Source organism: Pelmatolapia mariae, linkage group LG8 (assembly GCF_036321145.2).
Source record: "Pelmatolapia mariae isolate MD_Pm_ZW linkage group LG8, Pm_UMD_F_2, whole genome shotgun sequence".
NCBI classification, from domain to species: Eukaryota; Metazoa; Chordata; class Actinopteri; order Cichliformes; family Cichlidae; genus Pelmatolapia; species Pelmatolapia mariae.
In genome coordinates, this window is record NC_086234.1 from 20831563 (window position 1) to 20848020 (window position 16458).

The 16458-nt window shown below is 42.8% G+C and overlaps 1 protein-coding gene across 2 annotated transcripts in view; it reads left to right on the plus strand.

Annotated features, from left to right (window-relative positions):
* trrap (transformation/transcription domain-associated protein) overlaps positions 1–15836 on the plus strand; it is an 82518-nt gene extending 66682 nt beyond the window's left edge. For both annotated transcript variants that reach the window (XM_063481502.1, XM_063481503.1), the window contains 8 exons: positions 226–431; positions 1084–1345; positions 6606–6831; positions 7114–7331; positions 8389–8573; positions 10081–10284; positions 12410–12604; positions 14725–15836. In XM_063481502.1, the coding sequence (XP_063337572.1) occupies positions 226–431; positions 1084–1345; positions 6606–6831; positions 7114–7331; positions 8389–8573; positions 10081–10284; positions 12410–12604; positions 14725–15009 (1781 nt within the window). In that variant the 3' untranslated portion in view covers positions 15010–15836. The remainder of the gene's footprint in view (positions 1–225; positions 432–1083; positions 1346–6605; positions 6832–7113; positions 7332–8388; positions 8574–10080; positions 10285–12409; positions 12605–14724) is intronic.
* The last annotated feature ends 622 nt before the right edge of the window (positions 15837–16458 follow it).

Sequence of the window (16458 nt, forward strand, 5' to 3'; positions counted from 1 at the left end):
GTTTTTTTTTAACATGTGAAGTTTGAAAGCACGTATAGGCGCAGAAAATATATTTGGAATATGCTTAGCGGTGTAACTTTACCTGCACATTTATCTATTAATAATTTATCAGGACAGTGTTGAACTGGCCTCATCTTGTGTTTTCCCCACTTTTTTGCTTTTCTGCATTCTTCTAATCCATCAATTCTCCACTGCTTTCTCCTCTTTTCCACTCTTTTCTCCCAGATTCATCTGGACAGCAGCAGCCCAGTTCAATTGGGGCCCAGCCTCACTCAGGGGCCTCAGACCCAGGGCCAATCAGGGCCACTGCCCCGATGTGGCGCTGCAGCCGTATAATGCACATGCAGCGGGAGCTACACCCCACACTGCTTTCCTCCCTGGAGGGCATTGTAGACCAGATGGTGTGGTTCAGAGAGAACTGGCATGAAGAGGTGAGGAAAAATAGTAATAAAAGGTGCAGAACAGATTTTGCTGCAGCATGTGCAGCAGAAGATCAGAAGGCGAGAAAATATTACAGCTGCCATTGAGAATTTTCATGTATGACAGTTTGAACATCTTCTGTATACAAGGGTCATGTGAACCTCTAAAGCTAAGCATGTGTGCATCACATAATGAGGTGCGTCTGTCCAAACTGAACTTGATGCACTTTTAAATAGTTTTAGCCTTGCTAAGCAGCTTCCACACACAGCAGCTATTCTGTGCTGTAGGGAAAGTCTGGCAGACGGTGATGCAGTAAGAGGGGAGAAGACAAGTGATGGATGGGTGCTGTGAGCGTGTAGGATGGGGCGAGGGATTTAGGGTTGGAAGTTTGATGCTATGTGTGTGTATCTGTGTGATTACCTGTGATGATCAGGGGCACTGGGCAGCAGCTGCAGGCTCTATGCATCATTCCACTGGGCAAGCAGGGGAAACATAGTCATTGCCTTCCTTCTTTCCCTCAATTTGGTCACATTGCTGCATCTTTTTTTTTTTCCTGAGGAAATGACTTATGTCTAAGTTTGTAAGAAGGACAGGATGTCTCTAATAATTCCCATATCATTACAGTATTTCTTTATTCTCTCTTCTTCCTTCTTCTCTCTACAGGTTTTAAGGCAGCTTCAGCAGGGCCTGGCGAAATGTTACTCAGTGGCCTTTGAAAAGAGCGGTGCAGTGTCTGATGCCAAGATCACACCCCACACACTCAACTTTGTCAAGAAGCTCGTTAGCACCTTTGGAGTCGGCTTAGAGAACGTTTCCAATGTTTCCAACATGTTCTCCAGCGCTGCCTCTGAGTCACTGGCCCGCCGGGCCCAGGCCACAGCCCAGGATCCTGTTTTCCAAAAGATGAAGGGACAGTTCACAACAGGTTGGTTGGCTTTTATAAATACGGTCAAATAAAGCTATACAGATAGGCAAAGCACTGAAGAAGTTTTTGTTTGAGGTTGTTTCTCCATGTTTACATTCAGTTTCAGTTTTCAAGCTTCGTCAGAGCCATTGAGTGAATATGAAAAGACATAAAATGTGTGCGGGAGGAGCTGTTTTGTGAGAGTATGACAAGGTGTGACAAGTGGCCACGTAGTGAAACCAACAACACCTCCTAGCTCTTCTCACTGAAGCCCCTCACCAGACACCAGCTGCCCTTCAGCAAACAAAAGCAGCCCTTGTGCGACTGTACGTCTATGCTCATTTAAATGATAAGTCAGGTGTACGGCTGGCTTTTGTAACAGTATATTGAACCGGTCACATTATATCTACACAGACACTCGTGCAGCTCATATCTGTGCTAGAGCAGGCTGCCGCTGTCGCTCGGAGCAGCTGGAGCACTGGCTCTCTACAATGTAATTAAAGTTTCCAACTAGATGATTGGATTTTAGGGAGGGATTGGGGCTGGTGACTGGTCAGAAAGAGGTGTTTGCATGTGTGTCTGTCTGTGCCTTTATTACACTGCGTGTACACACGCCCACGCCGGTTTTGATTATACACAAGGCAGCAGCATTTCTATTCTAAGCTTGTGCAGCATTGCGGTGATGATATCAACAACTAGTCAAAGTTTGATGATGTAAAGCAGAAGACTTGTTTTCCTCCTGCTCTTTTGGAAGCTGCAAAACATTTCAAGCTCTCTCTGGTTTCATTGGGGGTTTTCAAAAGTCTGTAAAACCCTCTGTCAACTTATTGAAATACCCTGTAATGAGCAACTTTATTTCTTGCGAGGTTTTATATGAGGGTGAAGCCGGTTTTCAGTTCAGGTTTTACAGACCACAAAAAGTTGAGTAAAAAATTTTTCCATAAAATTGTGTTGGTTAAACGAGGCATTTTACTGAAATGTAAATGTTTCGTAAGTAGTCAGGTGCTTTGTTGTTGAAACTTGTACTGGCTGTGTTGTTGTTGTTGTTGAGCATTGTTTACCAGGTGTCTGCTGTGCCAAAACTAAATCTAGCTCATACAGTATTGGCACAAGTAGGTGAATTAAAAAGTCTGCTTTCTCTTCTGCTGCTGTAGCATAATGATAAAACATTTTTCCTGATATATAGTGGTTGGCATTTTTGTTCTTATTATAGAAAACTTACAGAGGAATAGATTTGGTTGTGAATTACTAACATAAATAACTACTGTCAGTGTGGATTCACTAAAGTCCTCAGATACAGCGGCAATGAAAATAATTTACTGAATTTGTCCAATTGCATCTTTTTTTGTTTTTATCTTTTGTTTTTTTTTCGTCTGTATTTTGTTTTACTTGATGGCAGACCTCCAGTGTCAGGCACATTAATGTCAAATAGAATGCCATAATTGAGATGGTCCATTAACAGTTCAATTCTAGACAGCATGTAGTTTATTTCTTTTAATTCCCTATTTTTTTTTATATCCTGGAGCCTTGGAAAATTCTTTCTACTTTCCTGATGTTTTCTCTGAAGTGCTTAGACATGGACACTAATGGCTTGAATGAGACTCTGCAGCAAGAGGAAGTCTCTGATCTTTTCCCAGTTATGGATTAACACATTTAAAAAGACGAATTCCTGTCATGCACTGTGTATGCATATAAGGCAGTAAATGAAACCTGTGGTCAGTTTTTGGCCTGCGTGTTCAGATTCATGTGAAAGCTGTGGAATGCAGCAAGGCAGGTGCTGTTTTATTTTAGCCAAGACCCCCTCTGAGATGTTACCTCAAAACAATCATTCTCCTGTTTTTTTGGAAGCCACGTGTCTGTTTTCCCGCATTACATAAGGGAGTTGAACCACAGTTCAAACATGGACCATCTGCAAGACCCCTCCAGGTTTCAGTGTTCACATAAACCTTTGTGTTTTCTTCTGCTTTCTTTCTGAATTGCATCCACAGTAAACTCGCGCCTCCTTTTATTTGTTGCATTTCCAAACAACTCCTCCTGCCTGCTCTTTAGTCTCATCTGCTATTCCCGTTTAACTAGTACTGAGCCTGGCCAGTGCAGCTAATGTGTTTGGCCCTGAGACGGAGGACAAGGAGAGCGAGTGTATGAAAAGCAGCTGGGGGAAAATGTCTTCTTACTAAAACAGAATAAGAAGTAGTAATCCAGGTTAACCAGACCTCATGAACATAGAAAATGACCGAGATTAATATACATGATGGAAGAAGACAGAGGAGAAAACTAATGTGAAGTCAGTGAGAAACCATGAAGACAGGTGTGGTGGCTTTGGTGGGTAAAAGCTCAGGAGCTGCGTACAGACTGATTGAATGAACAACACAAACAAGACAGAGCGAGACTCACAATGAGCACTTTGATGATGAATCTTACCAGATGTTACGGCGCCAGCTGTGCTCACGCAGCTAGGCGTCACCAGGGCTTCTGCCTCGCAGGGTGCCTGCCGACCGTCACTAGGCAGCTGTCCCCACGGCTACGCGGGAGCAGGGCCGACAGAGACCGAAACCACACAAGCCCTCCAGAGTGGAACAAACAGGGTTTACGGAACTGCAGAGCAGCCAAGCTCCCATTCCCTGCACCACGTTAGTGGCTCACTCGCTTCCACAGGGTTTGTGGGCCGGAAAATATGGGTTTATGTGTGCACATATAACATTTGGCAGCAGGGAGGCATTCAAATCCAATTACGAAGAATGCTATTTGCATGAGTTACTGTTTTAGCAGTGGATCTCTTCCAGAGACCTTTGTTAGAAAAGGTTTTTTGTTTTGTTTTTTTAATATATTTAAAACAAAAACAGACACATTTCCTGGATTTTGAAATTTTTGCCTCTTGGTTAGACTTTTGTCTTGCTGAGTTAAATCTAAGTGTTATAATTAAATGGAACAGTTTGGCTTAGCACCTGTGTAACTTTATATAGTCTTTAGTGAGAAGTCTTAAATGTAAACATACTGCATGTTGGTGACCTCTGAAACCTTTAAAACTTTAGCTCACCAGTCTGCCATAAGAAAGCAGAGTTTACTCGCTACAGAAAAGTCAACCAGGCACAAGCCAGAGCCAGGACAGTACATGAAGAAATGATGGTTCTGTATAGAAAGGTGGCCCACCTCCAGCTCCACAATCTATAACCTGGCTTCAGCAGTGTAGACCATCTGGCACAGCCAGGTAAGGCAGAATAGCAGCACTGATTTCTACACACAGGTCAGAGAACAGCCTGGCTACTTTCCACACTGCACTCTTTTTCTCAGCATCCTATTCCCCACCAAGCAGGGGTCAAATATAAGTTCAGGGGGACTGAAAATAATTCCCTTATCCACTCACTTTCAGTATTGCACCCGGTACAGATCAATCCTGACGTTTTTTCTCAGCAACAGACTCTACTTACATTGTCGGCACACATCTGAGGAGCAGGATTTAAATACATGAAAAGGAGGGAATATGTCCACCCTCTTCAAATTGGCGTAACTACAGTTTGTACAACTTGTATCTTGTTTGCCTTTTAATGACGGCCTGCAAATGACACTAAATGTTTCCGGTTTGGATCTTAGTCAAAATGAGTAATGCGTCGATTTTTTATCGATAGTCTCTGTTCGTATAGTCTCTGTTCACACATTGAGTCCTAAACATAATGCAGATGACTACCACATTGAAGCGGTTAAATTTTATAATGAAAGGTGAGATGTTAATCTCTGATTCTATCAGGAAAAGTATTAGATAGCTCATGTATGATAACATGTTAAACGCTAAGCTTTTTTATTTATTTTATTTTTTTAAATGAATTGTGACGGTTCTCCAGTTTTAAACAGAGGGAATGTTTTATATTTGATGAAGATGGAATGAAATTACTGTATTGCCTCATGGCTTTGAAACAGTGGCGCATGCCTCGCCTTTTCTATTTGTAAGCATTATACACTTTTATGGTGCTGAATTGTTGTCGGGCTGCAATTTTCACAGGACTGTTTCAATTTTACCTCTGCTATCAAGGCAGGTGAATTGCAGGCGGACAGATAGCGAAATAGGGCCACTCCGAAAAGAACATTGGCTGTTTTAAAGGGCTTATTTAAAGTATTAGGAGGTCTCACTCTGGGAGAGATTGAACGGGTTTGAAATGGCAAGGCCTTGCAGTTTCATGGATTCATTATAACAGGCGGCACAACAGGGTGTACTGAAATAGGAGAGGTAGTCGAGTGCACATCTGTGTGTGTGTGTGTGTGTTTAGGTGTGTGTTCGTGTTTCAGAATTGTCCTAGGGGCTTTACTCTAAAATGGAAAACCTGCTTGGCTCACTTCCCCTCCTTCCGTTGTTATTGCTGCAGCTCATCTCAATATGTTATGTGCAATATGAGTTGTGACTTGAAACAGGAATTTAATACTTTAAGACTCTCATTTTTATAGCACTAATTTAATCAGCTCCTGGCCTCCGACAGGGAGTTTTAAGTCAATAGAGCAAACAGTTCTCCTTGTGCTGCCATGAATAACTTATCTGTGACGTTCCCTTAAGCAAGGCACTGCTGGAGTGGAGTGGGCAACAGTGCAACATAATATTTAAAAAGGCCGTTTCCCAGATGTAAATTTGTGTTACCGCTGCCTTGCCGTAGGCCATAAGAGTAAAAACAAGGTGTTTTTAGTTACTGGATTAGAACAACACCCAGATCTTACTGCAATTAATCTTAATATGTGGTTTCAAAGAGACCTTGCAAACTTCACACTGAAATGTCATTTGATCTATAAGCTTTGAAATATATTTTCTTTTTTCATTCTTAGTTATGTTTTACGTTGCTTTGAGTAGGAATGTCCTGAGATCGCAGATTGGTCTCTAGTTTCTAGCTTTAGCGAACTTTTAAAAATGATTTTAAATTTTTTGTATATAGGTAGTTAAAGGTCACACATACGGAAACTGCTCAGTTTTACAGTCTTGTCCTGCTGGTGATGTAAAACAGGTCCACTGGAACACTTAGGGGATTAATGTCTTGCCGAAGGGGAATTTGAGGGTAGTTCATTTAGGAGGAACAACTGTAACATACTCCTTTTTCCCCATGCACACGTGCAGATTATATCTGACCACTTTCAAAGGTTGCATGTGGTTTTATACAGTTATCTTCAAATTAAACTGTCAAAGGACCTGTTGTTTAAAAGCTGCTTTCACTACAAGTCAAGGTTTTTTTCTGTTTTTTTGTTTGTTTTTGGTTTTTGGTTTTTTTGAATGGGTAAAGGAAATAACTATTCTCCATCCTTACAGACTTTGACTTCAGTGTGCCAGGCTCCATGAAGCTTCACAATCTCATCTCCAAGCTAAAGAAGTGGATCAAGATTTTGGAGGCGAAAACCAAACAGCTGCCCAAGTTCTTCCTCATTGAGGAGAAGTGTCGCTTCCTCAGCAATTTCTCTGCACAGACAGCTGAAGTTGAGATTCCAGGCGAATTCCTAATGCCCAAACCCACACACTACTACATCAAGATTGCAAGGTACATCATTATTCTACACGAGTGCAGCCGGGCTAATAAGCACATGTGGAATTTGCTGTAGTCATGGTTGGTACTTAGTAAACTATTTAAGTGGCTAACGATTGTCAGATTGACCTGCTTTTACTGGAGCTTCCCCCCCCGGGGATTTTATCCTGATCTTAAAGCCTTTCATTTTAAATTCTGCCTTCCACATGTACTCCAGTGCCATTCTTGTATCGCAGATGTTCCTACCCTTCCTCTCTCCCACACTGTTTAATGCTCTGATTCTGTTCCTCTGTACAGATTCATGCCCAGAGTGGAAATTGTTCAGAAACACAATACCGCAGCACGCCGTCTCTACATCCGCGGCCACAATGGAAAGATCTACCCCTACCTGGTGATGAATGATGCCTGCTTGACTGAGTCACGTCGAGAGGAAAGAGTCCTGCAGCTTCTCCGGCTCCTAAACCCTTGTCTTGAGAAGAGAAAGGAGACCACCAAGAGGCACCTCTTCTTTACTGGTATGACTAAAATGAGGCATGGGCGCATTTTAGGAATAGAAAGGGAATCGGGATCATTTTGTTTAGAGATTTGCTGATTGTGAAATTGTAGCTTCATACTGATGTTTGGTCAGAGGGCCCGGTGGCGCCAGTGTCCGGCAGCCTCGCCTCTGTCAGTGTGCCCCAGGGTGGCTGTGGCTACAATGTAGCTTGCCATCACTAGTGTGTGAATGTGTGTGTGAATGGGTGGATGACTGGATATGTAAAGCGCTTTGGGGTCCTTAGGGACCAGTAAGGCGCTATATAAATACAGGCCATTTACCATTTATTTACCATGTTTAAAATAATATTTTGGCTCGTAACTAATCCCAATAATTTTTCCTGTTAGTTGTTATTTTCCTCCTTAGTGCCAGGAAAACAAAGACATCTTCAATATTGAAATAAATGACCTTCATATAAATACTATGAAAACAGAGCCATAAAAACATTTAATCTTATGTCTTGTCAGTATATCATTATCAGTCAACATGGCCAATATTGGAAAATACTGCGTTTTAACCAATTTCTTAGAGTATCTTTATGTGAGGAGATTACATAAGAGGTTTGCCTCTCTGCAGATGTTTGTTTTACACATTTATTTGCTCATTGGTGTCTTTAAGGGGAAATCTGCACACAACATTAAACAGCCCATACCAACCCAGTTCCTTCCAACATGAATGGCTGGTATTGATTTGATTTGAGGTGTCACTGCATGTAAATGTTTGGACTGCTTCTACTGTGACCTGTGCACAGCCTTTGACCCTGGTTGGCGTTGACTGAAGGCACGCCTTCAGTGTTGTTTTTCCCAAACTCCAGAGTATTTTAGCTGCAGGTTTAAGGTTTCCAATGGTAAATCAGAGTTTATCTAGCAAGTGGAGACAAATATTTACAGTTTCTGCGTCACTCATGTGGCTGTGTTCCCATCACTGCCTCCCACTTATTTTTCTCTCTTGTGCTTCTTTCTATTTTACTTCCTTCCTCTGCTCTCCTTTGCCTGTTTTCCACCTTTTTTTCCTTCTCCCTTCTTCCATCTCTTCAGTGCCCCGAGTGGTGGCAGTGTCGCCTCAGATGCGGCTAGTTGAGGACAATCCTTCATCTCTGTCACTGGTAGAAATCTACAAGCAGCGCTGTGCCAAGAAGGGCATCGAACATGACAACCCTATCTCCCGCTACTACGATCGCCTGGCCACTGTGCAGGCTAGAGGCACACAAGCTAGCCACCAGGTAACTGTGTTGTGGTACTGTTCTGCATTAACATGCATCCAGAGTGTCTGATTTGAAATTTCACATCACACTTGAGCTAAACTTAACTTTTAATCATCTAAGGGGAAAATTGTTTTCAGCTCTGTGGGTATTTTTTAAATAATTGATATTAAATGATTAATGTAGCATAAGAAATACACTAATTTCTCAGCCTGAAAAGAAACTCTAAACCCCAAGTTAATTTGAAAATCTGCAATTGTGGAGATTTCAGTTTTCCCTGGATGGGGAGGATTTTCTCTAAAAAGTGATGAAATAAAGTGAAAAGAACAAATTGATTTTGCAAGCTGTTATGTCATCTAATTGCAGAAATATTAGATTGTTAGCTCTTGGTTCAGCCTGACTCTCTCCTACACCTGCTGAGCTTAATGCACTTTTAGCTGCCACCTTTTGCCGGCAGCTAAAACGCAGGCAGATCTATAGGGGAGCATGCCTATAACGTTGAAGATAAAGGTGGGGTTAGGCTGCATGCTGACCCTTGTGTTATCTAGGGAGAACTGAATTCATGTCTGATGCACTGAGAGAGCATGGATCCCCCCCTACACGCTTAGCTGAGGCTAAAGTAATCAATAGGGCTGTCTTCAAGGAAAGCATTTTTAATCAACCTGTTATAGGGGTTCAAATGGGGAACTGAAGAGGGCAGCTAATATTACGCGAAGGTCTCACAATGGAGCCAGTTGTTTCTGTGAGTAATTTAAGGCATGCACCATTCATGAAATGCCATATCGCATAATGCTAGCCTATGGTCTCCCCCTCAAAACCACCGTGACTTTATGAAATAGCTGCCAAATACACATTGAGAAGGCTTTACAGTTTTAAGCCAAGACCTGAAGAAATGATAAAGTAATCACCACAGACCAACTGCAACAGTATGGTTTGTGATCCTGATTGAGCTGTGCACAAGTTGAACCGCACAAGTTGGCCATTCCCTCTCAGCTAAGGGAGGAAATGATGACAGGTTAGCCGAGCAAGCTAGCCTCCGTTTGGGTTGTTAGCTGCAGCCATGATTAGTGAAGTGTTGCTTCTTCACTTTGGGAAATCTTTTGCTCTTCAGGATGCAAGCATTGCCACTTAACACTAGCACTAGCAGTATTACTAGCACTAAATGTTGGAAACAAAGTGCTAGTGTCCCAGTGGTGCGCTCAAAACCTTGAAAGTTGAGTTTAGTGCCCAGTTGCCAACAGAGTTCTTGAGATTTGAGAAGTGGTTTTCGAATGACATCCCACACTATGTCACTCTGTTAAATGAGGGAGGGGGTTCCTAACATGGGCAGCCTCTCCTAACATGGGCATCGCTGAGCTTGCTGATGGGGTCACACAGGAGACGTTCCCAAAGTCAGATAACGCTATTGAAGAGAACCCACTAAAACCTCTGGTGCAATTCATAATGATGGGAAAAGACAATTGATGTATCAAATAAAGAAGAACCTGCCCAACTAACCTCCAATCCTTGTTCATTGGTATACTTCCAGGTCCTGAGGGACATTCTCAAAGAGGTGCAGGGCAACATGGTTCCCCGCAGCATGCTGAAGGAGTGGGCTCTCCACACGTTCCCCAACGCCACTGATTACTGGACGTTCCGAAAGATGTTCACCATCCAGCTGGCCCTCATTGGTCTGGCAGAGTTCATGCTCCACCTCAACAGACTCAACCCTGAGATGCTGCAGATAGCACAGGTGGGAAATGCACGCAAACACGCACAAACAACAATGTGTTGGACTTCCTGTGAAGGAGAAAGTGGAATCAGTTTGACAGGGGCAAATTCAATAGATATACACACTCTTAGATGCATTAATAGATCTCCATTACCCTCTCCATATCAGGCTGTATGAATTACCATTCTCCCCCATGACATTCACGCTAGGCCTATCAGTCAGCCAGCCGCTGTCAATGCAAAGGATGTTTTGACAGAGCGTTATATTCAGTCCCACTGCTCAGCTATCAAAGACGTTTCAATTTGAAGAGGCCATGTTTGTGTGCGCTTCCACACGTCTGTCTGCTGCTCAGGGTCTGCAGGCGGCTTTCTCAAAGTCATTATTAAAGATGATTGTGTCAGTCGGCCACCCCTCCCCTCTGATCCTAATCGGCCTTTGCTGACAGGCGTTCCTCCGGGCAGCTAAGCACTAGTATTAAGCCCCCTTTCTGCCTGTTCCACTCCACAGATCCCATTAGACACAGGCGGATTTTGGTGCAAAGAGTGTATGCACATACAAACACACACACAAACTGAGAGTGTGTGTGCAAGGACGGGACATCACAACCCGCAGCAGTGCCTCATCTTGACTAAATAAAGACCGTATTTTACTTAAGGTTGACTCAAATAGAGCTCAATTAGGAATCAGCACCAAGCATACTGCTAAACAATGTTTATAGGTCCTTAATTCAGTTATAAGCCCAAATTTAACTACACATCAACAACAAGTACAAACACCACAGGCAGTGTGGCATCTTCACTGACACTGAATATAAATTGGAGGGCGTGGTGCTTAATAAATTCGCTATTTGTCAGTCAGATCACTTGTATCATCACCCTGGAACAGCTCCACCAGTCACAATGACACATGACATCAACAGCTCAATAAATGAACAGGGGCTTCTCAAGAAAATTATATTATTTTCTGGATGGTGCAGAGCAGCACAGTGGGCGTGTGCCATTATTGAGCTCATACAGTGACGATAGAAATGGACGTCAATGGCAGCATTTTTATCTAACATCTTCATTTAAACGACAGAACAACGGAAAAATGGGCCAGTCTTAATGACATTTGAGGCATTATTTCATCATTATAGTTTGCAGGCAAAGGTTGTATCCAGATATCAACAATAACCCTCCTCCTTTTCTTAACATTCATCTTCATTTTGCACCAGAATATCACAAATCATCCAGTATGATACTTTACACCACTGTGGAAAAAAAGGATCAGTAAAAGCATCCCATCATGTCTTGAGAATTAGTTGAATTTCCTTACAGTGTTAAGTGTCTTCACTCTTTGGCATTTGTTGTGGAATTTGTCCACTGAGGTTTCTCACCGTCAAGCCCGCAGCCCCGAGTCACTTCACGTGGCACACTAATGTTGCATCATTCCTTTCACACTGGCCTCTAAATGAAGCCATCGCTGACCACTAGTCTGGCGCTTTAGCATTCTGAGCGCTGCCTTCACAGCCAACAGTCTGCAGGCTTATCTGTGCCTTCTGGGAGTTGCTGGTGTCTCAGCCCACTGCCTCTAGGCCCTCTGCTGGGGCTTGGAGGAGCAAATGAAATGTAGGTGAGAGAGGGGGGTGTGTTAAGGAGAAAGAGGGAGGGAGGGAAGAGGCCAGACAGAGGAGGAGGAGAGCGAGCACGAGCTGGAATGAAATGCTCTGCTATAAAGCTGTCAGAGCTACTCACTTTTTCATATAAGGGAGCTTATCTTTCCTGGAATGGCCGCTTGTGTAGCGGCCTTCTCGCACATAAATGCAGGCTTAAAAGATGAAACTCGGCCGTATATATTTAAGTCGGCAGAGAGCAAAGGGGGAGGGGAACAGGGGGCAGTGGAGGTGAGTTAAGGATTATAGATGCTGTGCTGCGGATAGTTTGACATGTTACTGTTTCTGGGACATGAAGATCAATAATGGCAGCCATTTTGTTGGCATGAGCTTGTTTTGTAGCTCTCCCAGCTTTACTGAAGACCAGGAGTTGTTTTCTTGGTGCTAATGTGGTTAAAGGAATGTGGAGTACACTGCAGAAAATTATATTTCCTGATTATTTTTTGTTTTTTGCCATTGTATAAAAGTTATGTTTATTTCCTCCTCTGATTTCAGGACACAGGAAAGCTCAACGTTTCTTACTTCCGCTTCGACATCAATGACGCCACGGGTGACCTGGATGCTAATCGCCCCGTTCCATTCCGCTTGACGCCAAACATCTCCGAGTTCCTGACCACCATCGGCGTCTCTGGCCCACTCACCGCCTCGATGATCGCTGTGGCTCGATGCTTTGCACAGCCAAACTTTAAGGTACCACGTCTGCTTCCTTTTTTTAAAATTTCTTTTCTTTTTAAATACACTACATAGTGTATCAGAGAGGCTTTTTAAAGTAATGGGTAATAGACATAGAAGCTTGCAGTGAACTTGAAATTAAATGGCTGAATATAAAGTTTTACATACAAAACTTAAGTGCTCATTGTTTCCCCCTCCAGGCGCACGGCATGCATCCATATGATAATCATACTTTTGCAAGCATGTCTGGAGTCACTGCAGCCGCTGCTGCTGTTACGCTGCCTGCCAACAACAACATGAAACTCATGAATCCACTCTTTCTAACAGTCTCTGTTTTGACTCTTACTGGTGAACGACCATGACGTTACAGCACTTTGAAATCCTGTACTTTAACAAGTAATAAATGGATTGATTACAGCCTCTGATTGGAGGTTTTACTTTAGTGGATGGGTGGGAGGGACACCTTTGAATCACTTTCACTCTTTTATGATGCATATCCAAACCAGGTTGACTGGATGCATAATAAGCCTAGCCGCCTGGATGTCACCCATAGGTTTATGGATTCCAGATTTTAATGCCATGTTAGGGTGTTTTTTTTTGTTGTTGTTGTTTTTTCCATGGAGCTGGAAGTGACTGTACTTGGACTAACAAATAAAATGCTAAATTGTGAGCTGAAAACGGTACAGTACGCATAAACACTACGGGTTCAGTACAGTTGCTTTTTGGATGGTCTGTACCTCAGAGCTTGGAATAATATTTGTGAGATCCAGTTCAGTGATTCAGCACAGGTGAGGTCTATCGCATTGCTTCTGGCTACAACCTCGCCCTGTTTATTAGTGCCGCCATGCCCCTAATTTTATGCCTTAAACAGTTCTTATGAAGAGGAAAAATGATCTCCAGAGGCTAACATGTTAACTTCATCCCTGAAGGTGTTTGTTTTAAAATGCAAGCCTGAGGAGATTTACTCACTTCTGCAGCAAACCTCAAGTGGTCATTTGAGGAACTACACTTTTTGTCGTGTAGTTTACGTTTAAATCTCAGATATATTTGAAGAATTACATTTGTTTAATTTATATAACTTATTCACATGAGTCTTGGAAGCTTTTAGAAGAAGCGGGGTCAGTCGGCTGCCATTGCTGTTGCTTGCGGTGACTCGAGCGTTGCGGTTTGTTGTCAAATTTAAGCTCCTGCAGCGCTCTCCGGATATTGCCTGGCACTTAAACTTGGTGAACTTCCTCTGGGTTTAGGTCTGAGGCTTAACTAAAAACAAAGCAGTGAAAACAGTAGCAGTCATTGGGTTGTGTAATATATGTAAAGCAGGGCAGTAATGACAGGCCTGCAGTGTCTGTGTATGGGTCAAGCTCATACTTAAAGTCTGACTGATGTTCCAGACACAGAAGCGCTTAAGATGCAAATAAACAGAACACTTGACTATGTGAACTAGTTAAGACCAAATGCCAGAGACCAGTGCTGCTTGTGGCCAGAGCAGAGAGGTATTACCACAGAGCACAGGAAAACACAAACACTTAACAGTCATCCACTCAGATATAGTGAAGCCTTAAACTATTTAAACAGTCTAGTGCCGTCTGAAACCGAATAAACACTTTAGGTGAGGGTAGGGAACGGCGTGTACGTAGTCAGGCGATGATTGCCAGGTCTTGGTTTTGATGGTTATGCGTTGCAGATCTGTGTCACCGTAATGAGCTGTTAACATCTCAGAGATTTCCCTGCAGATGACTGCCATGCCCTAAATTGGAGTTAACAGCTTTGTTTTATATGTATGTTTGAAATTAGCAGGGACTTTAAATAAACTGAGGTTTTTGTCACGTTTCACTGCTCTCATTTCCACGACAGACTGTTTGAACACACTGCCCAGGAGACTGGCATATAATCATATATTTGAGAGCTTCATATAAACTCTATGACTGTAGTTTGCAGTATAAAAACTTCAGTTTTACATGATTTGTTGCATTGCATTATAAAAAGGGAAAGTCTGTTTGCATCCTGATGTGGTCAGTCCTTAGTAATCAAATGTTTTATCATCAGGATGTTGATGTTTTAAATTCTAGGCCTCGTACATTTCTTAAAAAATGAATCTGTTTCCTGAAAGTGACCTCCTGATTTCCTTTCTCTCATAGGTGGACGGAATCTTGAAGGCCGTCCTTCGTGATGAGATCATCGCGTGGCACAAAAAGACCCAGGAGGACACGTCCATTCCCCTGTCCCCAGCCGGGCAGCCAGAGAACATGGATTCCCAGCAGTTGGTCTCGCTGGTCCAGAAGGCCGTCACGGCCATCATGACTCGCCTCCATAACCTGGCTCAGTTCGAGGGAGGCGAGAGTAAGGTCAACACTCTGGTGGCTGCAGCAAACAGCCTCGACAATCTATGTCGCATGGATCCAGCCTGGCACCCCTGGCTCTGAGAAATCGGAGGCGAGAGAGGAGAAAAGGCACAGTGGAGTTCACGGGATGAAGGGGAAACACTTTTTTTTAGTTTGATTAAAACAGACAAGGGTCGTTACATCTATGTTGCTCTTTGGAAAGTGAATTCACATTGAGACAAAAGCCCTGGTTGTCAGAGCTTGCCTGTGTTCTCAACAGTTACGTTTTTATTTTTATTTTAAAAGAAGAAAAAACACACAAGCCTCCTTCATTGTATATTTATTTTTGTATCAGAATGACAGGGATCCTGCATAATGTCAGTGGCCCTTCTCTTTACTGTGACAAAGTGGTATTACAAGGATTTGTTTAGGTACCCGCTCATTTACTCTTGTGGAAGTTTCTAATTAAAACACTTTGTTTGTTGTTTGCAATGTGTTTTACACGCATCAAGATCTTGGAACGTTTCCACTTTGATTTGTTTTCTTCTCAGATGGTCATGTGTCCTCCCAGACCTTTAGCTTCTTTGCTATACCTTCTAAATGAGGAGTATTGTTGTCCTGTGAATAACAGATGTTGCTCTTTGATTTTTATTTCATCCACTGCTTGAACTGTATTAAGATGTCAGAGGATTCCTGTGTAAAAAGCTTCTGTTCTCCACATTTTTTTTTGGATTCAGCTGGTGCTGTAATAAGCTATATGACCACTGTAATGCAAATATGTAATTCCCAAGCTGCCTGTGTATGCTATTCGCACCCCCCACCCCTTTATTTTTATTTTTTTTTAGAGGTACTGTACCGTTTCCAACAGAAGAATTCTCTCTTGCCTTGTAAATAAGCATTTTATTGTAATAAAATGCTCATTTTTTAATAGAGAAGCTGTGTTGGCTCCTTTTGCCTGTAATCTCCTGCAGTTTTCTTTACACTGTAAAGAAACCAATGAATCTCAAAAATGAGTTTTAACTGTGTTCACAATTACCATAAAGCAGAACTAACAATTAGTCTTCTCCCCATTTTTTTAAACGAGTTGTAAAACAGCAATAAGAGCCAGTAATGTGCCTCTGTGCCTCACATCTATTGCATCACTGTCACAGCCATAATCACCCTGAAGGACGCACTCTTGGATATTATTGCTGTAATAACTCTTGCTGTGAAATGACTCCAGACGAACCGTTCTCTGATGTTTAAAAAGTCTATTGCCGTCATCCTCGCCGTTCACAGTTAGCAGACGTTTATGGGGAGGCATTTCTTCCCAGCAGTGTTGAATCAGAGCGTGCCTTCTGTCTCGTGGAGGTACAATAACCTTGTGGTCATTCCCCTTCGCTTTGGTTAGAAAGTCCTGCAGAGGTGTGGCGAGGCGTCCCACCGCTGGTGCTTGATTAATGCGTGCCAGCAGATCTCCAAGTGGGCTGGCCTCGCTTGACTTATACACACTGTCAGCCGGCCCGCCTGCACTCATAAACAAAGGTTATATCTCTGTTTGCCTCTATAGAA